Source organism: Falco rusticolus, chromosome 10 (assembly GCF_015220075.1).
Source record: "Falco rusticolus isolate bFalRus1 chromosome 10, bFalRus1.pri, whole genome shotgun sequence".
NCBI classification, from domain to species: domain Eukaryota; kingdom Metazoa; phylum Chordata; class Aves; order Falconiformes; family Falconidae; genus Falco; species Falco rusticolus.
In genome coordinates, this window is record NC_051196.1 from 23,490,389 (window position 1) to 23,517,097 (window position 26,709).

The following is a 26,709-nucleotide window of genomic DNA, read 5'->3' on the forward strand; positions in this document are numbered from 1 at the left end:
GGGCTCTACTCCATGTCTCCCGTGTGAAGATTCAGGGATGCAAGCTGATGCTAACACAGGGAATCATCCTGTCCTGTACAAAAACTCTTCGTGACTTCAACAGAGTTCTTGGTGGTGTCTTTAAGGTACATTCAAGTATATAGATACATTCAAGTAACCTCTTGTTTCAGTCTCACCTCTGATTTGCGTATTGCCTGTGGACAGAGACTAATATTTGTATTTGTACTATGGGTTTGTGCAGCACCAAGCACAGCAGAGCCCTGTTCTCATGGGCAGGTTCATCAATCCAGTAACTATTGACAGCAAAGATACAAGCCCAGCCAGAAATCCCTTTCAGGCTAATTACCCTGTTTGTCTACAGGAGTGATTTTGAAAAGCACTTGGACAAGATTAAACAGACAGCTTTCGTTAATTGAGAACTGTTTGGGCTTCAGGTGCTATAAAGATCCCAGATGCCCCCACATCCACCATCTCTGGCTGCAGCTGGGATCTGCATCTCCCTCTTTATTCCTCATACTAAAAGTTTTCCTCCCTGCAGCCTGTTTGCTGGAGCGCATAGATTCTCTCCTCCTCCTAAGCAGGAGGTGGGCAGGTCTAACTACATTAAATATACAAACATTCAGTGCTCCCTCTCTGCTCCACCAAGGGCTGGCGTGGGCATCGGTGGCCCATCAGCAGCAAAAGCTGAGCAAAGGCTGCCCAAAGGGCTGGGGGAAGGGTGAAAACAGCAGCAGCAGCAGCAGCAGCAGCAACAAATAAACCCAGCAGCCAAACCGCCCCGTAGGAAAGGGGAGAGGAGCAAGCAGGAGAGCCCAGGGAGCCTGTGCATTTTGTGTCTTTACAGGAGCTTTCTGCAGCCCTTACGCATCTCTTGCCAGTGTATGTGCATCAGTGTCCCGGGGAAGAGCATCCTTTTAGGAGGAAGAGCTGGAAATCAGTCAGAAGAGAAAAGAAAAAACAAACAAACAAACTCCCCACCAGCTATTACCCCTTCCCAGAGGAAGGTGAGAGGGAGAGAGAGAAAGGAATTTAAGGGAATGAAGCTGGAGGATCCAGAGGCTCAGAGAGGAAAAGTTGCCCTGACGGGAGACTCTGCGTACTAGAGCCTGAGCTCTGCTCCACAATGGGAATTCTCGTGTCTAAAGGAAACCTCCTCCTCCTGCTGTGTGCCAGCATCTTCCCCGGTAAGTTTGAGAAAGCTCTTCTACCCCTGCTCTGCTTTTTAGCTCTTTTCTCCCTTAACCACCTCAAAGGCATGCTGCAAAGACTGGTCCCTGTGAATAAGGAATTTCCCCCATTCCTGCATCTTCCTGCCCCATCATTGCAGGTCCCCTAAATACCAGCCTCTGCTGAGCAATGCTTTGCTTTTATTTTCTGCTCCTTGCCTGATTTGATGGGGAAAGGGTTAAAGCTGCGGTGGGGAAGGGGACAGGAGGGAGAATACAGGAGGGGTTCAGCATCCTGCTTCTTGCCTGGGTTTTTCTTCCCTGGGTAAAGTGTGTTAATGTGTCTCCGGGCTACAGCTCCGGCTGGGGAGAGCACAGCCAGCGCTCGGCTAATGCTTCCCTTTGTATAATCCAGGGCAGCTAAAGACTAAGTAGGAGCCATATTCCATGAGGGATGCGGGGAGAGCCCCCGGCTCCCTCTCCCCGCCATCCATGGTGAATGATGCATCTGTGTGCAGCTAGCACAGGAGTGCAGCCCTCCCCCCGGCAGCCCCCTGGAAGAAGGGTGGCCTTCATTTTTAATAACCAACAGGCACGCACAACAGTTCCTGTAGTATACATGGAGGGTCAGGGCTGCTCCTTAGGGCTTCCAACTTTTAAAGTTATTGAGGAAAACCGTGGTCTTGTTATCTAATTTCTGCTCTCCCCCATCCTCTTCCTTCACCCATCATTTTTGTGAAAGACCAGCTATGAAGGTTAGTTTGAAGAGCTGAATTTCAGTCTGCCTTTTTTCCCTAATGCATTTGATGCCAGTTTTTGTGTGTAAATCTGATCCACCATCCCTAACTCCCAGCAGAAGTTTGCTTTTTCCTTTTTGGTTTGCTCTTCTAGCATCCCTCTTCCCTGCTTGCCGACTTCAGTGCTAGAAACTTGCCACAACGTGACCATAAAATTTAGACCAGATTCAAGGGAGAACAGCCCATGCAGTGTTTTTCAAATGGTATTACTGATGCCCCCACTTTCTTCAGATCAATCCTGCTTTGCAATAGAAACCCTACACTGGGAATTGGCCACTGTGGTTGGATAGGGTGAGAAATACGTGGCAATGCCTGGGGTAGAGGGGAGGCAAGTCACCAAGGGTGCATCGCCCTCCCATGTGACCCTACTTGCCCACTGCTGGGGTTGGCCTGGGGCTGCTCCTCGGGGCAGGCTTCAGCTATGCCACCGCTTGGAGCTGCATGTGTTTCATGCCATTGTGCCTCGTGCCTTCCCCACAGCCTTCGGTCATGTGGAAACACGAGCCCACGCGGAAGAGCGTCTCCTGAAGAAACTCTTCTCTGGTTATAACAAGTGGTCCCGTCCCGTCGCCAACATTTCAGATGTCGTACTCGTCCGCTTCGGCTTGTCCATTGCCCAGCTCATCGATGTTGTAAGTGCAACAAGTGGCCAAGATTAACCGTGTTGGGGTGTGAGGAGAGGCTCCTGGTGCATGTGGGTTTTACTGGCTGATCCAGGGTTGGGGTGGGAAGACTTTGCTCTCAGCAGGGAAGAGTTGTCACGCAGAGAGCTCTGCTGGAATGAGGGATGAGTCATGTGTGTCGCTGGTCATCGAAGTGTATCATTTTTTCTTCATTTACTATAGGCAAAATCCCAAATGCCTTATCAAAACCTGTGGGGCTGATCAGAGTAGCGCAGTGGAGCAGCTGGTATAAATGCCAGAGAGTCCTGGCTAAGGGAAAAACCAAATAGCTGATTTGGAATTCAAGCTGTAATTATTAACACTAATTTACGCAAGCTAAAAGGAAGAGTGGTTTAAGCATCTCTGGAAGATAGCTTGTCTGGAGAGCTTTCTGCAAATTAAAGTTTTGAGGGTTTTTAGCTAATCTGGCAGATGTTAACAAGAAAATTGTTTCAGAACGTTTGCTCAAATAGAAGTTACATGTGTACAAACTGCATAAGCTGTTTACAAAACGGAGTGGTTTACACTCCGGACTGATGAGCACTGAAATGTTATTTAAAGGATTACTGTATCACAGTGAGCTGGGGTCAAGTGTTGAATCCAAAGGAGATCCCTGCGGGGCTTGCAGATGTTAAGCATACACACAGGCTTTCCAGCTGGTGCAGATCTTGCTCCCGCATGCTCCTCTCTCCTGTCCCCGTCTGCACACAACTCTTCCCAGGACAGTGTGTTTGTGTCGGTACAAGTACCAGCATCACTCTCGGAGGCTCTGTGCTGCTTTTTACTGTCTTTGTGTGGCCCAGAAAAAAGTGTGATAATGGGAAGTGGAATGGAACTTAAAGACATTGCTGATGTGGAACAATCATAACAGATGACTGTCCACAATATTTTAGATTTTGAGATAAGAGTTTGGAGATGCAGAGGAAACAGAGCCAAGGTGGTGCAGGAGGTGGGAAATCAAAGAAACTAGTTGCTGGACAGTTGCATCTCCTTGTGCTCAGGCCATCGGCTTCCACCTCTGCAGCACAGACATGGTCTCCTGTTCCCCTCCTCTCTCTTACGTCAGCCTGAGGGATCCAGGGCTGTTTGCAGTTGCTAATGTTGAAGTTGTACGGTTCTCATCTGAATAATTGATAAGACTAAAGATGAGACATTAGTGACTGTGGAGGCATGAGAGAGACTTTCCATTATGCAGCTGCTGAATTGTGGAAGAGGGAGGATCGATACACCTGCTTCATAGTGCTTTTCTCAGTTTACTTAAGGAGAATTAATCTTCTTAAAATCATGTCAGTGGTTAGAAGTGCAACTAGCAGGCAGTTCCATGCTGGAGCCGGTGGGTACGGCTGGAGGAGAGCTCTCACGCCCTCCTGCCCCATTCCGTGTGGCTGGGGACTGATGACACCCCCTGCCAGCACTGCAGCACTTCAGCTGTCTCTCCTCCTTCCTGACAGTGACACTGTTTTAGTGCAAGCCCTGCTGCAATTGCTAGACCTGACATTCAGCTTCCAACGACAAGAAGTCTGAAAGAGAAATCAGAGCCGTATTCAACTCCCATCTCCTGCTGACAAAAGCTGGGGGTGGGGTAGGGGCGTGGGGATGGGACGACACACAAAAATCAATGTGGAACTTGACATCCCTGCATGTCCTTACCTCACCGTGGTGTGCTGAGGGTTTTCTGAGCCCAGAAAAAAGTGCTAAGGGATCAAGGATATGTCTAGGAGCAGCCACTGAGAAACACATCTGGCTTTCTCAGCCCGTGTCTCTGCAGGACCTCATGTGCTGCGTTCACCTTGAGAAGAGAGGCCAGGCAGGGCAACACCACCGTCTGCTGCAGCCTCTGGGCTGGCTCCGTGCGGGAGAACTCAGCCGTGCAGGCGCAGGAGACTCATCAGCACATCGCAAACCCCCTGTGAGATAAAGCCATGGACCAGAGTCCTGCTTCGCTCAAGTCGGGAGGGTGGTAGAGCCCTCGGCTGTACTGATGGGCAGGAGTTTCCACCAGGGGTATGCACCCAGCCAGGGAGGGAAATGCCAGTAAAGGGTAGCACCTGCAGGACTGGGATCCCCAGTGCAGGGACTGTGGTGGTGACCCTGAGATGCTTGAATTGCAAAGCTGTAAGAGAAGCAGATGCTCGAGGGTTGGTTCAGTCCAGGGCATGGCAGCCTCCTCCTGTGGCATTCCTCATCTCCCATCAGCACCCAAGAAGACAGCTGCATGATTTCCCTTTCTTTCTTTGTTTAACAACAAACAAAATTTGAATGTTTTTTTAATTTCTCCTTCCTCCGTGTGCTTCTGGTCCCTAACCCCGGACAAGGGTATCTCTGATCACGTTTTACACTTGGTGCCACAACAGCAGTGCAGATGCTCGGCGAGGGGAAGGCACAGCACCCACCCACCCCAGCCTGAATGTCCTGGGTTTAATGTTCAGAATTAATCCTGAACTGCCACAAGAGCAAGGTTAACAACAAACAGTTTGCTTTCAAATTGAGCCCTGTCAGTTCTGTAGCTGACCAGAGAGAGAGAGAAAAGAAACAACCACATGAAAAAGCTCCAGGCTCTGATGTGACACTTGAATCAGATCAGCACTAGGCTCTGCCCCACATAATTGGTCTGAGTTATTTACACAGGGGTTGTAACAAGCATGCAAGGCAAGCAGCAAGCAGTAATTAGTCCTACTACAGTGCTGCCAGCATTATGCCTGCATTATATTATTTAAAAGTATTTATATAGTATAGTTTTACCTTTCCATACTTTCTGTACTTCAAGCTGGGAGAAAGTCTACCAACAGACAGCATGGGTATACCTATGAGTAAAACCATAAATAAGCCCCAGAGCAGCTTGGGTTTATTCAGAAAACCCAACCCATAGCGCTCTAAGTTCATGTAGTTGGTAGAAGGATGAACACTGCTGAGCTTCATGTTCCCAGAGCTGTATTCACGGATGATGTTTCACATCTAAACTAAACACTACTTGCAGATGATGCTGAGCACTCATAGGTGTGAGTAAGGAGATCTGTATCCCTCGTTCCCCTTCCCTCAGTGCTCAGGTCAAAGCCAAGCTGTGGAGCTCTTTCTTCTGCCTGGTCCCATCATTTTAGGCTGAATCCATCAGCAGTGAGAAAAATCCCAATAAATTCAAGTCTGTCTGCTCACAAGACCGCTTAGGTGCAGGCTCAGCTGTTCAGCGGTATCAGGCAGCTGTGCCCTGTCCCATGTTAAATGACAGAAACATCTGTTTTTTAATTCCAAGATGGAATTTACATTTATTGCAGAGGTGGTTTATAATTACAGAAATGAAGTGCAATTAAGATAAATTTAATGAGTTCCTTGGGCCGCTTCATCTGCTTCTGTAACCATTGTCTGACCTTGCATTTCAGGATGAGAAAAATCAAATGATGACCACGAACGTGTGGGTGAAACAGGTGGGTGCATTGAAATACATACTTTTCCAAGTTCCTTTTCAGTTTTACAATCTGAACTCTCCCAGCTTTGTAACTGCCTTGTTTTTGGCAGGAGTGGCATGACTACAAACTACGCTGGGACCCCCAAGAGTATGAAAATGTCACATCCATCCGCATCCCCTCGGAGCTCATCTGGAGGCCAGATATTGTCCTCTACAACAAGTGAGTGTGAGCACTGTGGCCAGAGGGCAAACCCATCCTTGCAAATGTTCTCTGCCCATGGTGTTAAGGTGTTTATTGCAATTATTCCTCCTTATTTTGTTCTCTGTGGTTGAATTCCATGTAGACTGTCATAATATCGGTCCCAGATGTGCCTTAAATGACATGACTAACATTCATCACAAGGGCTTTGTTCTCCTAATGATCCTTTCCCTGGGCAGCGAGCTTTGTTGGGGGATGCCAGGTATTTTTTCTTTTCACATGTCAGATACACAATTAAGCTGGATTTGAGCTTTCAGTCCTCTTCAATTTCATTTCACCAAGGAGCTCTCCCCTAATTCATCACCATCAACTGGAAAAGCCAGTTACTGAGGATAGGCTTAAATAAGGCAAATATGCTGAAACGTCAGACTTGTGTGTCTACAAATACAGGTTTCAGGTCAACCCAATACCATTCTAGAATTATTCTTAAATACGTATTTGTTCCTTACCCCGAATGCTCGAAATCCATCTCTTGCATGGGCACTTCCTAGGGAGCAGGTGGCTATTTTCTTTCTTTCCTTTGGAGGCTGTTGATATTCTTAGAAAGATTGTCCAAGTGCCAAGACTGTTTTCTCCTTGGCTTATCATACCAGAGCTCTCCAGTCTCCTAGGATGTAGGATATCCCAGTCTCCCTCCACAGCACAGGCTCTAGAGAAAAACACTTGCTGCAAGCATCAAACAAAAACATCTTTGCATGTGATATTTTCTGAGAGAAAACACTCAGAACAGAAGCCGGGCTCATTTTTAATAAAGAGTTGCCTGGTTCTAGTTTGATATGATTTTGCTTTTGTGTTTTGGTGTTTTCTTTTTTAAAAAAAAAAAATATATATTTTTGCTGAAGGAGAAATCTGTCCAGGGAATTGTGAGCTTTGGAGACTGTGGACATTGTTATCTTTCCCATTAGCTTGTCTCTGATCCTCAGTGATGTGGAGTGATTGCAAACCTCTTGAAAATCACTGCATCCTCACATAGCACCTTTCAGAGATTAGACCAATGGAAATAACTAATTCATGGGCACTTGGACCTTCCTATCCTACAGGGACACACTCCGAGCATTAACATTGTATTACAAGTGCCTCACATTGCAGCCAAGAAAGGTGTTCACAGCTTCCACTGGAAAAAATACATGTCCTCATCCTTCTCATTGCTTAATTAATGGAAATGGTAAGGATTATTATTTTTGGAGCTTCTGGTAGTTGTTGTGGTGGACCATATTGCCAAAGGAAATAGTGCTACATGAATCTCCATCACCTATGGGACATCTGTGCTTTAAACCATCTGTTTGCTGGAGCTACCGGTACACAAGAGCCAGCTGTGTCACCTCTGCACCTTGGCTCACCGTGCTCACCGTGGCTGATGGCACCATCCATGCAAGGAGGGCCCTAGCAGTGACAAGGAAGCCCTCAGTACCCTTTTGTGCCCTAGTTATTTTGGGACTTCATGCTAAAAGCAGCCCCCAGAGGTCAGTGGGCACCCAGACCTCTGAGCTGGGTAGCCTTTGGCTTCTGACCCTCTGCCCTGCTGTCCTAGTTTGCTGCTGCTCTCACTCCGGGGAGCAGCTGCCAATCTGCTGGCCGCAGCAGCTATTCCGGAATGTCTTTCTTCTCCTCATCTGGGGTGCGAGTCTTCCAGCATTGCCCACCTTATTGCTTGGCTTGGACTGACTTGCAGGGAGGTCTGGCAGACAGCATGTCTGGCTGTGCTGGTCACCTGCTGCCGCGCACGGAGATCTAGTGCCCCAGCTACCTAAATCTGAGCTACTTCTCTCCTTTTATCCATACTTACCATTAATAATCATGCATTCCTCTGTTGGTTGTCATGAGTCTATCATGCATTTTTAATTGGTTACTTTTCTCCATGAATTAAACATGGATGTAGGCGCCAAGCATTAACCAGTCTGTAATGGTTTTCCATTAATTCTATACCTCTTTGCAGATATATTTGCCCATGCTTTTTCACCCAATCTTATGTAAACTCTTTTCTGCCCTGGGATATACTTCTCTCTTCTACCTAACTTCCTATCGAACACATCTGAAGCTGCAGTCAATATCTTAGCTGCACTGCTCTAACAACCAGGTTTCATGGGGTTTAGGGGTTGCAGGGCAATGTGGTGCAAATGCGATGCCTGCAAGGCAAAACTGGTATCATGATGGGACACCAAGATGAGGCTCTTCTGCATGGCAGCTCACCGGCTGCATAACCAGTGTTTGTCCTTGTGGGCATCTCAGCTAGGAATGTTTCAGAAAGCAAGGTTTTGCAAAGACAGCGACTAGTTATGGGTGATGGTGACAAGGATTTCATCTCATATTTTACATATATATATTATATATATATAGTTCAGAGGGAATTTAAAGTAGATGCACAAAATTCTGGGTCCCTAAGAGCAAAAGAATGTGCACAGAGACTTCAGTAGAAGCCAGAGAATGGCCACACTGGCCTTTTACACCCTTCAGGCTTTTTCATGTGAGCTATTTATTGCTCATCACATGCTCTGGCAGAAGCATGGCATTTCTGTTTGGGATGGTATCCTTTGGAAAGGAGACTTTCTGGACAGGAGATTATACAAATGCCCTTCTGTTTTCACCTTGGGGTATATATAGAAATGGCGAAATTTAAATTGATGTGAGATTTACATCTTTAAGGAAACCTAACCCCTTGTTGTGAGGTTATTCCCATATCTAAGCTCATTATTGTCAAAAACTTCCATTTATCCACTCTAGAGGCCCAAATTAAATCAGTAAACTCAGCTGGTTTGGCCTAGAGAGTATCTGTAGTTGTCAACATTCATAAGGAATCTAAAACCAAATTAATATCCGACAGGGAAATTAATATGCTGTTGAATTTTCAGGCTTGATGAGATAAGTTCCAAGGCTATGTAAACAGTTTCTACTAAATGTGACAAAACTTATGTATAACAGAGGAATATGAGTTAATAGTGAAGCAACAAAGCCTCTTCTTTGCCAAGGGCAGCTGTCCCTCAGATGAGGCTGTAAATGCTCTGCAAACACTTCCAAATAATTTATAAATGAATTATCTAATCTGCGTTGACTTATTTTCCCATTCATGAATGGATTCAAAGCACATTTTAGTTTTCCTTTGTATATTTAAAGTATATTAAAAAAAAATCAACAAAAAACCACACCCAAACCCCACATTGTTGTCTAATCAGGGAATAAGCTATTGGGGCTGCATTTTGATTTTCTTTTCACTTCTCCACTGCTCTGTTGAACTGTTTGGACCCCATGCAACACAGAAATGCCAGAGGAGAAAACTCTGTAACTGCGGGCAGGTGCTCCAGCTGCTCAGAGTTGCCTGGCAGAATACAGGACCATGTTCTTGAGCAAATTGGATGGGCAGGGAACTTGACATGTGATCTTCACTGCCTAGTTTTCAACGTGGATATCCATGATAGCATCATGACATTTGCCTTCTCTAGCCTGATGATTGTAAAACCTGGGAGGAAGCTACTGGGAACATTCAGACTTTGAAATTGTCTTCTTTTTCAATATTTTCTGGTGTTAGCTGTTCCAAAAATTAATCCCTGCCTTAGACTCCATAGTCATAAAATAAACTAAAAAAACCCAAACAAACCACAAAAAAAAAAAAAACAACCCAAAACCCCAAGATCATACATGAGGGGTGTTCAAATACAACTTTCTGTAATTAGGAGTAGGAACTATCTTGAGGAACTCACCCAGTGATAATATGGTCACAAAGGACTACGGGACTGGGTTAGGAGATGATCTGGCAGGCAGCATTTGAAAACGATGAAAATGCAGAGTTCTTTTGAACTACACTATAGCAGCTTGTTCTTTTGAACTATACTATGATATCTGCAACCAGCGAGACTTCTGGAGTAACACTGGTTTCCTGACTCATCCCAAAGCTGTTTGGAGGAGAAATACCAGAAAATGCCCTGGACTAACCTTTGAAATATTGGAAACATTCTTGACATTTTTATTTGTGCGTATGTGTGCACTTGCATGGATCTTGTCATTTTGCACCAGTTTGTTCCTATAACAGGCCCATAATCACTACTTCACACTTAAGTTTTCCTGATTCTTCTGGGAGGAATTTAAATGATTTCTGGAGAGGCATTGTATCTCTAGATGCTTTTGAAGTTTGCTGCCAAGCTCTGCCCAGTGCTACAGGAACTGATAGAAAGAAATCTGTGAGAGGGATCTCTCTGGTGGGCTGTTGCTGTGTTAGCATTCAAGGACTTCTCCTACCCTTATGCTAAGGACAGAGCTAGAGTTCTGCCTCCAAACTGCTGACAAGGGTTCTTGGCAAAGGGAAGAATTGAAGCAAAACACATGAATTCAGCGGTGTTAGAGCCTTCTGAGAAACTTGTGCTCATTTCTTTGGTGTAGCACAGCCATTTCTGAGGCAGGTGCCTATTTTAATGAGGAACAACCAAAACATCACTGATTTCTAAACATCTGAAGGAAGGAAAACCTGGGAAGCGACCTGAAGAAATCCCATCAGTGCACAGACACCTCCATCTACATACCCAAGATGTTTTGTACCCCAGTTGCCAAGACCTTGGAGATATTTAAAACCCAACTGGGCAAGGTCCTGATCCTCTTGTAGCTGACCCTGCTTTGAGCAGGGTCTAGCTTTGGACTAGGCAATCTCCAGAGGTTCCTTCCAACCTGTGCATTTGTAGTTATCAAGGTTCCTTCCAGCCTGTGCGTTTGTAGTTATCATTTTGGTAGCACAAAACAATCGTTAAGCAAAATATTCTCTGGTTTGCCTTTAGAGAGTATTTTAATCTGAACATTACAGAAGCACATCTTTAATGTATACCAAAGGGTGCAGGGCATGGTCTTTAAAGGGGTCTTGAAACTGCAGTTTTTCTCATTTACTGCTGTTTCATGAAAAATGCTTTAAATGAGGTCATTCTAGCTTTATCCATATGTGTATGTAGCTAATTTTCAGGGTTTTAAAGCTCCGTTTGGATTTAAATTGTATCATCAGAAATTAAAATAAATGTGTGCCTCATTTACATGCATTCTGAAAACATTTAATTTTGTGAGGTGATGTATCTCCCAACTGCAGGGAAAATAGAAATGGGGAAAAAAAAGAAAAAAGATTCTCCATCAGCAGAGCTTTTTAATGAAATATGGTTGATGACTGCCAGTAAAACAATGTCATTTTTGAACCCTCATAAACTTAGAAGGTTTTAGAGGAACAGCCTTTATTCTCGAAATGAGAAATCAGCGGCTGCAGAACACAGCATCGCTATTTCCTTGGCAAAAAAATAAGCAACTGTCTTCTCTCTTTAAAGATTGCTGTGCACTGTTGTATTTGACATGAAAATATAAGAGCTCCAGTACTTTATTACTGACAGATTTTTAGAGCTGTCAGGTCAGAGTAATCAGGAGAGCCTGACTATCTTAATTCCCATGTTCTTGTGATGTTTACCTTGCACTTGCTTGTTCTTCCAAACGGTTTCTCATGACAACTGTCGCAACGCAGTGGTGTGGACTGAATGAGCCGAAAATGCACTACCACTGTAAAGGAACACCTGCAGATTTTCTCTGTCCCACTGTATCACATCTCCCACCTTCCTGTGTAAGGGAATATTCATGTTATGCAGTCAGGGTTGTTGGTACAACTTGGCCAGGATTGGGTTTTCACGCAGCAAAGCTTTCCACGAGAAAACAGGAATTCCCCAGTCTCCTAACTGCAGGCTTCATTTGCAGTCGGCTGTCTCACTGTCATCCCTCAGAGGAGGCTGGGGAAAGGCTTTGGAAGACCGTCAAGAGCCAGGTGATCTTTTTGCTCCCTCTCTCATGTCAAAAGGACCAGGATGAAAGCCTCACCCAGGATCAAAGCATCCCTCTAGGTGCACCCCACATCGGCAGGGCACCAGCAAGCATAGCTTCCAATCCAGTAAGCATATGCTTGAAGGTCTGGTGTGGGTGGTAAGCTTTGGGAAGGCAAAAATACATGTATGCATGAAGGCTTAGGAAAACTGCGAACACCTGTGCACGTTAATAGCTGGCTTGGGTACAGCCTGTGTACAGCAGCTTGGCTAATGTGCCCTGCTTACAAACTGCTGAAGTATCTCTACGTTGAACTGCAACGAGAAGTTCAAACATGCCCAGTAAAGTCAGGAATTACTTCACAGCCCTGTTAGGCTGGTGAGGGAGAAGCAGGAGCATCCCAGGGTATTTTATGGCTCCTCAGAGTCATTATTTGACTCTCAAATGCATGGAGCCGTTCTGTTGCTGGTTTCACACCTGCCATGGCACTGTAGTCAAAATCCACCTTGGAAGGCAGTACCAGTGTTATTTGTAATAATGTGTGAGCCAAAGAGGACCCACAACAATGCTGTTTAGGCAATAAATTAAAAAATAATTTCCTCATCAAAGAAGCAGGTCAATCATGGAAATAATTGACACGAGATCTGCAGCATCCCACTTGGTTACATCAGTGCTTGCAAAAGAGAGGCGTGTGGCTAGTCACGCAAGGACTGCAAAACTGCCAGACGTTTCTGGAGATGAAACACAATTACATGAATTATTATTGTTCCTGGATGAATTTTTAGCAAGAGTTTCATGCCCTTTCCCAACACCTTCCAAAAGGAGAAACACACGTCTGTGTTGTTTACCCAGCCACTTACACATTGCTCTACCTAAGAAGGAAAACACTAGTGGATGCTCGTTATCCCTTTTCTGTAATGTATAATCACATTGTTTCATTAATGAATGATTTAATCATGCCTCTGAGATCTCATTAAATGCAGAATTAGATTCCAAATTCCTATTGAGATTTAGAAAGAAAACCACCGAGAACAGCAAACACTGGACTGTCACTTGCTGTGCATGTTTCATGTCTCAATCTGGCTTTATAGTGCAGGCAAAACCCAGGAGGAAAAAATAAATATGGTTTTCATTCAAAGCAAGTGGTCCTGGAGTATAAATTAGACTTAAGAAAGAACAGGTAAGAAAGAAGTTGCATGGATGGTACAATGGCATTGCTCAGTTTTACTTGCATTGGAGTAAAACACAGGGGTGGTTTTGCCTTGATCCTTTTGAGACAGCAATCTGGGTTTGTACATATTTTTAGCTTTCTTGTCTTAAAATTAAAAAAAAAAAAAAAACAAAAAACCAAACCAACACCACATTTTAAAGCTTTAGAAAAAGTTCACTTCAGAGGTCAAAAAGCACTGGGTCCTTCTGTGTTCTTTTGATTTTCAAAAATCTGCCACCAAGAGCAAAGGCTTTCCATTATAGAAACAAAGAAGAGTTTAGTAAAAACATGATGCCCCACCACACAGTAATTCTGATTTATTTTTCCATTAATTCATCTAACCTGGAAAACAGTCCTAAAAGACAAAGATCTGGGCTGTGACCCTGGGGGCTGGGAACATGTGCCATGTCTGCCCAGGTATTGTGTTAGTCAGAACAGCTCACTGAGGGCCGGATCCTGCCACTGTTCCCCAAAATAAGCAATACTTACACCAGCCTCACTGCAAGCCAGTGTGGTCATGGGCTGACAAAGATGCTTCACAGGGCAAGAGGAGATATCAGAAAGTCTGGTTTTTTTCCCTTTTTGCATATGAATTAATGGGTGGTCTCCTAAAGAAATAAATTTAGGGAAGTTCCTCTGCCTTCTGCAGCTTGAGGGACCCACCACAACATCCCTGTGTTGTTTATCTTACTGCTGGTGAGGAAGAGGAGAGCTGTGACCCCTGCGCACCCCGTCACCGTGCGGCTGCTGTCAGGGCACATCTGAGCGCTGAAGCAGCAGAGCGGGGCCAAGGGGGGTTGCCAATTGCTGGGAACGCGGCTGCAGGCTGGATGGGCTCCAGCCGGGAGGGCTGGGCAGGAGCAGAGAGCTTTCTATCTATATCAGCCTGAATAATTCATCTCAAGTTTTTAGCAGAAGCTCTCCCTCCCCTGCTCAGCTTCCCCTTTGTTTAGCAGCGTTGCTCTTTGCAACTCAGCATCACACAACAGGCTTCTTCCTCTGTATCCCCTAGCTCTGCAGCGGCGCAAGCTGGGTATATAAGACGGTCCCCAATTCCCTCCCTGCTTTTTGGATGCTCTTTTCTTTTGGATTCTCTTTTCTCTGTTCCTGTGGCTAGATATGAGGGCATTGCTCTACAAATAGATCCCACCTGCTTTTTTCAGTTGCGATTTCAAACTTTCAGACATTTGCTCATGATAAAAACCACTTCAGCTCTATCCAAAGCTCACTCATATTTTAAAACCTCTTTAACCAGGGTGTTTTATCCAGGTTGTGACTGTCTATGGATCCCCAAATCCTCTGTCTGCAAGTAGAAATCAAGGGAGAGCGAGCAGGTTTGAAGTTTCAGCCAGTCACTGCACAAAGGGGCTGCAGATGTCGGGGCTTGGCTCGTTTTCAGGTGAAGGTGTAATTTTGTGGTTTAAACATCCCGTCTCCAACCACAATGACTATTTGAACATGAACATATGTCACTTGTGCAGCTCTGAGCACTTCAGTCCTGGCTCTTTGTGTAAGCTTAAGCAGGCTGCAGACACTGCAGACACTGCCTGGGGGAAGGACACTGCTGTAGAGAAGGTGCCCATGGACTTGGCCCCAGATGTGGAGTTTACAAGTCACAGTCCATGTCCTCCCTGCGGAGAGCAGGGGAGGAACAGCGCTTCTTCATAGTCATGCAGGGCATTAATTACCTGCTGTGCTAACTGAATCTATTAATGAGCTAATTTCTTTCCGTGGCCTCCACACACCAGGGCAAGCAGTAGGTTCAACATTTGATGTGTAGTAGCAGAGCTGCGGGTGTGAGGAAGGTGTGGAGCTGTGGCTGGTGATGCTAAGGCAGGTGGAGGACAGGGCTGTCTCCAGGGCTGGGATCCCATTCCTGAAGTTTCTTGGCCTCCCTCCTCTCTCCCACACTGTTACAGCTTGAGTATGGCATTCCTTGGTGGTCTTTCTTCCCCCGAATCCCCAGTGCACTTGCCTTTCCTGTTGCCTTATTTGATTTCCCTCACCCATATCCCAGTCCCCCCGATGGGCTGGAAGCAGCTGGTGTCATGGGTGTGTGGCACGCTGCTGTGGGAATTCAGTGCGCTGATCAGCTGAGAAAAGCAGATCCAAACTGAAAAAATGCTGTTTTATGCAATAGCTTTTTCACTGGCTGGAAAATGGCTTTCTGATATAAAATTCTGGCTTGTTATCTATTTGTCTTATGCCAGCACACAGACCCCAACTGAGAGTCCCTGTAAGAAGACACCGTAAAAGACAGCTCCCTTCCTGACTGGGAAATCAAGAGATTAACTTTCATTATTCCTATTAATAGGATGTTCTTGCTGTTTTACATGTAAGAGGCTGAATGATTACCCAACACTGTTTCATTTATAGCAGCTGTCACAATTAATTCTGCAGAGCCCACGGCCACGCTACCTGATAGTGGTTCCTCCCACCTCCCTAAAGCAAACTCAACCCTTTCCAGAGAGTTTGGGGGACACCTTAGAGGAAAACTTGCGTACATTCATCTCAAGGACATGACTTATGCAAGGTGAGGGCTGACTTTTGCATGTGAATCCAGTGCCTGCATAAGCCAACAGAGTTTGAAATCCACTGGGTAGAGTGGATGGATCCAGAGTTTGCAGACAATGTGCCTCTTGCATCTCTCAGGTGCTCCGAGTGCATTTTTGGAAGCCAAACACTAAATATCCTATTTCTTTAACAGAGCTGAGATGTACCAGAGAAGCCTTATCCTTTTTTTTTATCTCCTATCTCTCCCCAGTGCTGACGGTGACTTTGCAGTTACCCACCTGACCAAGGCTCACCTCTTCTATGATGGGAGAATTAAATGGATGCCACCTGCAATCTATAAAAGCTCCTGCAGCATCGATGTTACCTTCTTCCCCTTTGACCAACAAAACTGCACAATGAAGTTTGGCTCCTGGACCTATGATAAAGCCAAGATAGACTTGGTGAGCATGCACAGTCATGTGGACCAGCTGGACTACTGGGAGAGCGGGGAATGGGTCATCATCAATGCTGTGGGCAATTACAACAGCAAGAAATATGAATGCTGCACAGAGATCTACCCCGATATAACTTACTCCTTCATTATCCGGAGGCTGCCACTGTTCTACACAATCAATCTGATCATCCCTTGCCTGCTGATCTCCTGCCTGACTGTCCTGGTCTTCTACCTGCCCTCTGAGTGTGGAGAGAAGATAACCTTGTGCATCTCCGTGCTGCTGTCCCTCACTGTGTTCCTGCTGCTCATCACAGAGATCATCCCATCTACCTCCTTGGTCATCCCTCTGATTGGAGAGTATCTTCTCTTCACCATGATATTTGTTACCTTGTCTATCATTATCACTGTCTTTGTCCTCAATGTGCACCATCGTTCTCCACGTACCCACACGATGCCTGACTGGGTGAGAAGGATCTTCCTTGACATAGTCCCACGCCTCCTCTTCATGAAACGTCCCTCCGCAGTGAAAGACAATTGCAAGAAGCTCATTGAATCCATGCACAAAGTAACCAATACGCCAAGGCTTTGGTCCGAGATTGATGTGGAACCCAACTTCGCTACCTCATCTTCCTCCAGCCCCCAGAGTAATGAGCCATCACCCACGTCTTCCTTCTGTGCCCACCTCGAGGAGCCAGCCAAGCCTCAGCCTATCTGCAAGTCCCCTTCTGGGCAGTACTCTGTGCTGCACCCAGAGCCCGTGCAGGTGACCTGCTCCTCTCCACAAGCCTCATGCCGCCCTCTGGGTGACACCCAGACCACCTCCATCTTGAAAGGCAGATCACTAAGTGTGCAGCAGATGTACAGCCCCAATAAGGCAGAGGAAGGGAGCATCCGCTGTAGGTCCCGGAGCATCCAGTATTGCTACCTGCAAGAGGACTCTTCCCAGACCAACGGCCAATCCACTGGTTCTCCAGCATCCCAGCGGTACCACCTAAATGAAGAGCAGCCCCAGCACAAGCCCCCTCAGTGCAAGTGTAAATGCAAAAAGAATGAGGCAGCTGGCACACCAGCCCAAGGAAGCAAGACTCACAGCGCCAAAGAGCAACACCTTGTGTTGATGTCCCCAGCCCTGAAGTTGGCAGTGGAAGGGGTTCATTACATCGCAGACCACCTGCGAGCAGAAGACGCGGATTTCTCAGTAAGTATGATAACTCGGCCTGCTTTCCTTGGGTAAGTCAAAAATTATCTGCTAAGGCAGCCCCCACAAACCTGGGGCTATACAGAGAATATCCTGGCTGACACGGGCTCAGCCCTCCCTGATTGTGTGGCTTTGGAACACGTTGGCCACTATAGGCACAGGTAAAGACTTTGTCCCTGGGGGCCTTGGCAGGCATGTAAACCAAGAGGGTAGCACAATCAGACTACACTCAGGGCTGCTTTAGAGCAACAGGATTCTCCAGCAGAAAATAGGAGTAAATTTGCTGTTAGGTAGGAAGAAAGCAGCTAAGATGGTGAGAGAGACCCAAAAAGCAGTCATCTGGTGGGAACACAGCAGACATCCTTTATAGAGAAACCTCTGACAGATGGGGAATTCACACTCTCAGTTTTTTATTAAGCATTAGCTCTGGCTACTGAGCCTAGGAAAGCAAATTCCCAAAATAGGTTGTGGATGTGGGAAGCATGTAGTAGCGTGGGGACATCACAGGGTATGTTTAGCTCCGCGTGATGCGATTCCTCATTAGTGGACTTCCACTGGAGCAGTTGGCTCTGTGCAGGAAGGTGGGTGGACAGACAAATTTCACACTTACTGTGAAGGGGTAAATATGGCTACAAACGGAGATGGAAAGAATTTTTTTTAATGAAGATGGTGATGCATGTACAAACACCACATCCCTTCACACCTCTTGTAGCTCTTCCCCTGCAATACTATGGATACGGTGTGCTAGCTGATTATTACAAAAAGAAGGAAGCCACAAAATAACTGAAGTTAGTGTTTGTACTAAAGTTTTATTTGGCTTTTCCTAGAGGGATTGTTCAGCAAAAGGTACTTTTTCAGCTGTGCTTACAGTTTGATTTTCTCAAGATTTAGAGTCAGTGCAAGTGCTTTTATGCAAGACTTGCTGGGCATGAAGAGTGTCTTTATATTTGCATTTTGCACAGCACTGAGCACTTAGCAGCAGCAGCAAAAGATTAAGTGCTACTGTCCATTTATATACTCTTCGGCAGCACAGTTTGAGAGGTCTCTGTTCTTTAATGTATTTCACTTTACAACATCCCTTTGAGGAAGTAACTGTTTATTCCTCATGTTGAGGAGTGACAGCCAAAATACAGAGATGGGGTGACCTACCCAAGGTCACAGAACAAATCTGTGGCAGAGAGGGGCTGTGCATCCCCACCTTCATTAGTCAGCAGCTCGGAACTTTTGCCAGGCTAAAGCACTTCACAAGTACATTAGGACCACGGGAATTAAACTCTGCTCTCTCCTCCTGGCAATAATCACAACTAAACCCATGGAAGTCAGTTGATTTTAACTCACTTGTTTCCCCATTGTGCAAAGGAAAGAGTATTACACCAATGATACCCCTCATTTCAACTGATTCTCTTTCTACTAAGCTTGTTGGTATCATCAGGAGCTGAGTCAATTAATATCTTGGGTTCTTTGCTTTTAATCCATGTTTACAACTGTCTTTAAAATTAAAACGGTCTTCAGAAGCTACAATTTTTCATCATATACCTTCTTCTACCACTCCTGCTTGAAATGGAGCAAATATCCTGAGGAGGAAGCTATTTACAGCACCAAACATCAAAAGCAGAAGAAAAGGAGCAGTTTTGAGGGCTCTGACCAGACTTGCTGCCAGCTCAGCCTGCGAGCAAAGGCACCAGCAAAACACCCAGTGATGAGCAGGGAAGGGTTGCCCCCCAGACCACCAAGCACCGGGCTCCCCGGGAAGAGCCTGCAAACCTGTCCACAGTTTTCTGCTCTTTCCCAGCAGTTGTGGCTGGCACGTTAGGCAGAGGTTGGCTTTTCAGGTTTGGGGAAATAATTGCTGATGCCACTTTGAGGCTGTACTGTTTTCTTTTTCTGGATCCAAGTAATGTTAAGTGGGAAAGCATTTTTTCTCCAGGTGGAAATGACAAAGAAGAAGGAAACGTGACCTTCTGGAATTGAAATTTACTGCAAAGAGCAGAACTGATCTAATAAAATGAGCATTTATTGTGGAAAAAATCAGTACTCAGGAATTTGCTTTCATCTCAAAATCAAATTGTGGCATTTCTTCATGGAAGTCTTCAAGAAATCTATCAGCAGGCACCTCTGATGCAGCTGCAGCCCCTGAGACACAGCTCGCTCTCTCTCGGGTAATATTTCCAGACACATGCACCTTCCCAGAATGAGAACAGAGCTTCTTTTGAAGTTCCTGTCTTTTTTTCTAAAGCACCATTGCCACAGGGGCAGTGCTTCTAAATTAAAAGTAAATAGCTCGTTTAATTAAGTGCTTCAGCAAAGAGAAAATGGGAAATGCAAGAGGCAGTTGTTTGTTACAAAAAGACGTCTGCAAACAATACAAGCACAATGGTACACTGGGGAAAACGCAAGACCGAGTTGTCCCAGCATATGATAGAAATGCCATTAGGAATTAATTACAGACTGAGAAGTAAAACAAGTCGCATGTCACACACGAGCCAAAATAACGAGAAACCAGTAGCACCGTCTGGAAAGCCTTGTTGTCCTTACGCTGTGTGCATCTCTAGACTACTCTGATAAGAAGACTTTGAAGACAGTTTAAAAATAAAATGGGAGAGAATGTAACTGAGGGGGAGGAAACACAGGATAATCTCACCGGTTTATTTTTAACAAAGTACAATAAAACCACCCGGGAATGCTCTAATCTGTGTTGCCAGCTCTGGGTCCTGGGGATCAGATGTCACCAAGGCACTCAACCCTCCACGCAAATCCCGGGGCAGGATGCCCTGTTCCTGCTCCTCAGACCTGCAAGGAGCTAGACCAGGGAAGAGCTGCAGATTCCCTCACTTTTCAGGAATTTGCGGGTGGGGAAGTCTGCTGGTTCCTGCCCGTGATCCTTTCCTGAAAACAGTTTTGAGCGAGCTTCTTAAAAACTAATCAAAATACAGCTCAGGAGTTGGGTTGGCAGATGTTGACAGCTGCATAGATATTGTCAGAGAGACCTCTGCAGATCATGCTCCACGTCAGGAGCTGGACCACAGGGAAATGCTACAGCGCTGTCAGGAAACAAAACAAAACAAAAAACCCAGATAATTTTCTTTTCCTTCTCCTCCTTTTTTCTTTTCATTGTCTCTCCATAATTTCCAATTTCACCCTTCTGTGCTCTTGATCTAAAGCTGGATATTCATTTTGCAAACATCTGACGCACTCCCAGCCATCATTTTCAAGATGGGCTGAGTATTTATGCATATACCATTACATTTGAAAGCAAATTTCTGTTGAGCTTTTCAAGTTGTTCCTCTTCTCCCATTTCCCCCTTCTTTTCTCAAAGAGAAAGTAATTTAATTTCCTTCCTTCGCATGATCTAGCTCTTACTTTTAGGAGCATAAATACTCAAAAAAGCTTCTTTTACCAGAATGGGGCACTATTTACTCAATCCAGCTTTCCAGCGGGACATCAGATGGTAAATTTCAGATTTTCTTTACACATTGGTTGCATCATGAGACATTAATCCCATAAATACAATAATCCAGAGCTTGCTTAGCTACCCTTCTCATGAGGAATTTTAAGCATCAGAGTCTTTTTTTTTTAACTTTATTTTTTATTTTTTAAATTTAGGATTTTTAAGCACTCTCAGCAAGTGACAAATAGATCAGAAAACATGTACAGGAAAGGGGACTTATCCATGGAGATCTTATCCTTGGGATGAGAGAATTCCTTTTGATTTCAAGGGTCACTGTTTCTTCTACTCACTCTAATTAATGATGGGTATGCTAAGGGTTGTACAATCATAAACCAACATGGTTTCCCCCAAGAAGGTAACACGCTTCAGGATGAACCTCTGATTACCTCTGCCTATTGAATACTAAAGACTTGCTTAACTTGGTGCTATTTTTAAAGGGAATAAAACTATCCATTGCATGAATTTTTTTAATCAATTCTTCCAGGTATTCCTGAAATTTAAGATGCTTTGTTCAGAGAACAAATTATGGGAAAACATAATATGCTCTTCAGTGTGTGCCTCATTTCCCAGTGTTCAAAGCTGCTTACTGAGCCAAGTTGATGAGCGATGCCGGATGATTTAAAGCTCTAAGGAGCAGTCGGCATGGCAAATAATGAGGTGTAGTTAAAGTTAAAGCACTGGTTTTGCTGGTGTTGCTTCTGCTGAACATTGCCTGCATTGAGGCACAGGGTGATGACAGGTGCTTTGCAAATACATTGAAAGAGCCATGATCAGTTTATGAATGGTTCAGCACACCAAAATGAGCTAAATCCACATACTTTATCTGAGAGGAGTAATATTCTTAGATCAATGAAATGTCACAACATTGGTCATAGAAGCCAGGGTGGTATATTCCCTCCCTCTGACACATCACAGTTTCTCTGTACCATCCACAAGGTATAAGATAAAATTTAGTGGGACATCCGTGACTGATGAAGAAAGAGAAAACTCAAGGTGAGTTTACAGTCACCGTATTGTGCTCAGAGCTTGTTTGTTTGGTGCCAGATGGATCATAATATTTTAGGACCTGAAGTTGCCACTATGCCTGTGAAAACATCACCTGCTACAAATGACTATTTCACTGATGTTTGGAATGCTTCCCCTTACCAAAGTGAATTTTCAGCATACTCAGCAAATCCTTAAAGAACCAGAAATCAGGCCAGGTCTCCTACAAATTGTATTTTACCTCACACCTCCTGTTCTGGGCTACTCCCTTATTATTATCTGTTTAAAGCAAACTTAGGATCTGTGGATGAAAAGGCCTGTACCGTCAGTGTTACATTACTATTGTAGTGTGTTTTTCACTCATGCTACAGCCCAATGGCTGTGGCAGCTTTGTGCACAGTGACACCACTCTTTGCTCAGGTCACAAACTGGGGGTGCAGTGAAGCAGCCCTGGCAAAGCACAGCCTTGGCTTTGGTGTCTCCTCCTTACACCACACTCCTGACTTGCTGCAACCGTGGCCACTGAAAAAGCTGGAACTAGCTCCTGCTGAGATGTTTTCCCTAAAGAGTAAGGCAGCAAGCCAGATTTCAGCCCTCGGATCTATTAATCACCAAGTGGTATGTTGTAGGAAATTATAATGGGTAAAGCCGTATCAAATAAAACGTTGCCATCTGATCAGTCCTCTTCCTCAGAAAGAAATTAATAATAATAATGTAATAAAAGAGGTTTTCATATGTATGCGGTTTCTTACTTAATGAAATAGCCATTTGCAATTCCTGCCTGATGGTATTAATAAGTACTAGACCTCCCCAGAGAGGAACTGCTGGAAATCCTCCCACAGCAAGGCAAAAGTGGAGAAAAAGCAGGGTGAGGGAGATCACCTCGCTTATTTGCTGGTTCATTTGCACTGCTTACTCACCCGAAGCTGCAAGTCCCTTCACAGAAAGAGTCTTGCTTCGTTAATCTGTAAGCAAATATGTTTACGAGCATGGGGAAACAAGTAATTCCCCCCTCCCCCCCCCCAACTAGAATAGCAGCATCACTTACACACCCAATTACAGCCGTTGCTCATGGAAAATGGGATAGTGAGTGTGCAGACGAGCTTAATTATCCACAGGCGTATGTCATCCCCAGGGAGCTGTGAACAGGGTTGGCAATTGCACACGCACACCCACACAGTCTGGGAATCTGGCTCCCACATCAGGAATTGATAGAATAAATCTGTGCCATCATATAGGGCCACTAAATGTAAGCAATACTTTCTCCTCCTGTCTCTGGCTTGAAATGAAAATACCCTGTTTTGGAATAAGGCACTAATAGTCATCACAAGTTTTAACCTCAAAGAAACGTTAATAATTGGCCTTTCATCTCTGTGTTCCCAGGTGAAAGAAGACTGGAAGTACGTTGCGATGGTCATTGACAGGATCTTCCTCTGGATGTTCATCATTGTGTGTTTGCTGGGAACTGTTGGTCTCTTCCTCCCACCGTGGCTGGCTGGAATGATCTAAATATAGCCCCAGAGGGAAGAAAGTATATCCCAGTCTATGGATTTTAGTTTACCTGGAAGGAGAGGAGCAGAGAAATGAAGGCAGCCCTTTGAATAATTCACTGCGTGTCCGCGCTTGAGTTGCTCCAGAGCTCTCTGGGAATACTTTCCGAGGTTGCATTGTTTTGCCAAGCCATTTTCATTTCCTTCATCTAATTTAGGGGAAAAGTTCTTATTAAAATCTGTACATAGCATGGTGGCATTCATTGCCATGTACTCAGCAATGTAAGAACACGAGCTTCTTCCCTCGAGCAGCGCATAAAGAGGCTTCGCATCAACCCAGCCCCTGGCAAATTCGCTCCAGTTGTCTTCAGAGGTCTCAGTGTGCCCTGCCTAGTAAGTAACCTTGCCCTGCCAAGCTGAAGTGATTCAGGACTGTGTGTCCCTGTATGAGTCATTTTATAAATAAAATTCCAGATCTGGGATACCTGTGCAGGATGTGGTCTGTGGTCAGCTGGTAAAGACAAGACAGACTGGAAAGGCTAAAAGAACTGCTCAGAGCAGCTCAGCCCCATCGGTACCAACCGTGACCATTAGCACAGCAGCTGCAGTCTTTATATTGACAGATTTTACTTTGGCCAATGCCTTGCAGAGGCCATGGGGACCACAGCTGAGTGAGGTCCATGCAAATGAGAGAAGTATTTGGGAGTAAGATTCAGACCATGTTGGTAGCCCTTCAGTGTTCTTTCAGAGGAAATCTCCTGGATGCAAGTTACGGCTGCAGCAAAATAGCAGAGGATCACGCTGAGCTGTAAAACCCTTGCTGTAGGTGGGGAAGGTGCTTAGATGTGGGGAAGCCACAACAGAAATGGAGGATGGTGTGTTAGCATAGTAAGGAAAAATGCCGTTATATGGGGAAACCTGAGCAGGACACCCAGCCACACTTGGGAATTCAGAATGCCGCTTTGCAGAAATTACAGGTATGATGGCCTTAAATTTGGCCAGTTGTGTCAGCAGCTGTGCTCTTCCCAGCTCTAGCCAAACTAAACCAACCTTTTTGCACATGCTTGCTGCGAGACCTGCGGCAAGGAGGCAGGGACAGGCACCACCGGCCAGACAGAGCGGGGCATGCTGCAGCCTTGTCTTACTGCAGGGAGACATTAGAGCATGACGGCACAGCTGAGCCAGATGTGGGGGGGAAAGGCTGGAAGAAAGTGTGGGCGTCATCTGTCTTCTGCCTCTTCCATGTATGTATTTGCAAGTGCAGGAGGGTGACCACACTGGAACAGACCGTAACTCCCCCCAGCTCAGCATCCTCTCTGTTCAGCAATTACAAACCCACCGTCCCCCTCCTTGCTGACTGCTGCGTGCCAGGTGGGAACAGCACAGCAGCACCCAGCCCAGTGTCTCCTGCTTATTTCAGAGGTCTCTTAGGCCGAAGGGCTTATAAACATTTAACCACAGTGTGCAAGGAAAGGCAGACAGACATGGTCTAAAAATACAGGTTTCCCCCGGGACCTGCTGTAACTGCATGAGTCAAAGCCCAGGATGGCAGCTGAGGGGCTCTGGTCTTCACCCAGCATCTCCTCCACAGCCCGCAGCTGGATCAGCATGCACAAGGCTGTCTGGCCACTGTGAAAGTTTGCTGCCAGGCAGCTCTGGCTGGCCCAGAGCTTCAGAGAACACACACCAGGAGAGGCAGGCAGCTGCCTGGAGGCCAGCACAGAAGGTCCTGGTAGAAGCCAGAGCCTGGGCACAGTGAGAGCCCAGGTGGGACGTGTGGCATTCCTATGCTGTAGCCTGGCATATAAAGCTTGCTTGTGCCACATGGCTCAGTGAGGAGCACAGAGCTGCACAGGCTTGTGACAGTAATGCTGGAACTGAAACAATATGGTTTAAAGAGACTTCTTTGAAATACAAGTTACTGCATTCAGTCCAAACAGTACAGGATAAAATCAATGCAGTGATCAGCCTGTTTGGCCTCATTTAAGAAGCTACAACTGACCTCTGTGTTCACAGACTCAGCCAAGTGCTTAAAATCTGTACAGCTTATAAAAACCTGGAGTAACCATGGTTTGGGCCAGATCCATGAAGAGCTGTGCTGGCACAGCACGGGGAGGGAGGATGAGGGAGCCAGAGCTGCTGCTCTTCTTTGCTTGTTTTCAGAATAAAGAGAGACTCAGTCTTTGGAGATGCTAATTTATCCCTTTTCACAGTCAGTGAGTTTGCTTATGGCAATGAAAGGAAAACAAACAGTCATACATCTTCAAGGTCTAGTGCATAAATGTACCAACGCAGCTGCAGTCTGCATCGCAGGGCTGCATGCCACGGGGGTTGGGGGGGGATGGCGGCAGGGCTGGCTTACGGTCCGTGCTGCAGGCAGGCTGGGCTCACGGAGGTGGCCTGAACTCTCTCCAGCGCCTTTTTGAATTTTGAGTGCACCAATAAAATAATCATGAAAGTGCGAAGATTCCTGACCCTGGGCATTTCTGGGTCAGGGGCATCACATCACCAGACCACAGCCATGACCACCGATGGCTGTTCAGAGCTCCCACTGCAACCTCCTCCTTCTCCCGAACCCACAAACACGGATAGCAATGGAGCAGGTGGGAGGCTTGGCTATGCATGCACATTTTTAGCAATAAAACTGTAGACACTTTCCAAGCTAGGCTGGAGAGCCAGCAGCTGCTCGAGTCTCTGCTCACATCTCCCAGCAAATGTGGGCTTGGGCAGCAGCCCACAGCAGAGCAGGGGTGGGGACATGCAGTGCCCCCACCTGGCAGAAAGAAATGATTTGGGGGTAGCAGGAGAACTGATAAGTGTTTAAGGACATGTCTATGAGTCAAATGTTTAAGGTGGCATATTGGGAAATACAGCAGGCACAGGCTGTGCTTTATTCACAGCAAAGGGCCCGTCTCAGATCTCCACGTTTTCTGCAAAAAGTTATTGCCAGTGCACACAGCATGAACTGTAGCATCTCAGGGGAAGCGTGGCACTGAGACAGCAACAGAGCAGGACCACCTGGCAAGGACATGAAACTGCAGTGCAGCCCCTGGCACAACTGCCCTGCCATGCAGGAGGAGGAAAGAGCCACATGCATCTGCTCCATTAGCACATAAAAGATATCAGGTGTGATTAGGAGTGCTAAGGATGTGGCTGTGTCCCTGAGGAGCCAGCATCACTGTGGGATCACAGGGTTTGGCAGGACAAGCTGAGAAGTGGCAGCTGAAACCAGTTACAAAGATGTCACGGGCATTTGGGGAGAAGCTGCTCTGAAGCAGGTCACTGGCACCCTCTGTTTTGCTAACATCGTAACATTCTTCATACGGTGGCAACTTCATTTCTTCTCACGTGGCATTAATAGTTCCGCAGTTTAAAG

At 45.8% G+C, this 26,709-nt stretch overlaps 1 protein-coding gene across 1 annotated transcript; it reads left to right on the forward strand.

Annotated features, from left to right (window-relative positions):
- The first annotated feature begins 654 nt into the window (after nucleotides 1-654).
- Nucleotides 655-25,399, forward strand: CHRNA4 (cholinergic receptor nicotinic alpha 4 subunit). The gene is made up of 6 exons (XM_037403336.1): nucleotides 655-1,184; nucleotides 2,444-2,595; nucleotides 6,003-6,047; nucleotides 6,139-6,248; nucleotides 16,031-17,411; nucleotides 23,227-25,399. The coding sequence occupies exons 1-6, from the start codon at nucleotides 1,124-1,126 to the stop codon at nucleotides 23,350-23,352; spliced, it is 1,875 nt and encodes a 624-aa protein (XP_037259233.1). The 5' UTR covers nucleotides 655-1,123; the 3' UTR covers nucleotides 23,353-25,399.
- Nucleotides 25,400-26,709: the final 1,310 nt, after the last annotated feature.

What these genes read in the sequence shown, in the direction of transcription:
- CHRNA4 (XM_037403336.1), top strand. Translation starts at nt 1,124, where the DNA reads ATGGGAATTCTCGTGTCTAAAGGAAACCTCCTCCTCCTGCTGTGTGCC. An exon ending in GTGTGCCAGCATCTTCCCCG is followed by an intron (nt 1,185 to 2,443) that starts GTAAGTTTGAGA and finishes CCTTCCCCACAG; the next exon opens with CCTTCGGTCATGTGGAAACA. An exon ending in CGAACGTGTGGGTGAAACAG is followed by an intron (nt 6,048 to 6,138) that starts GTGGGTGCATTG and finishes TGTTTTTGGCAG; the next exon opens with GAGTGGCATGACTACAAACT.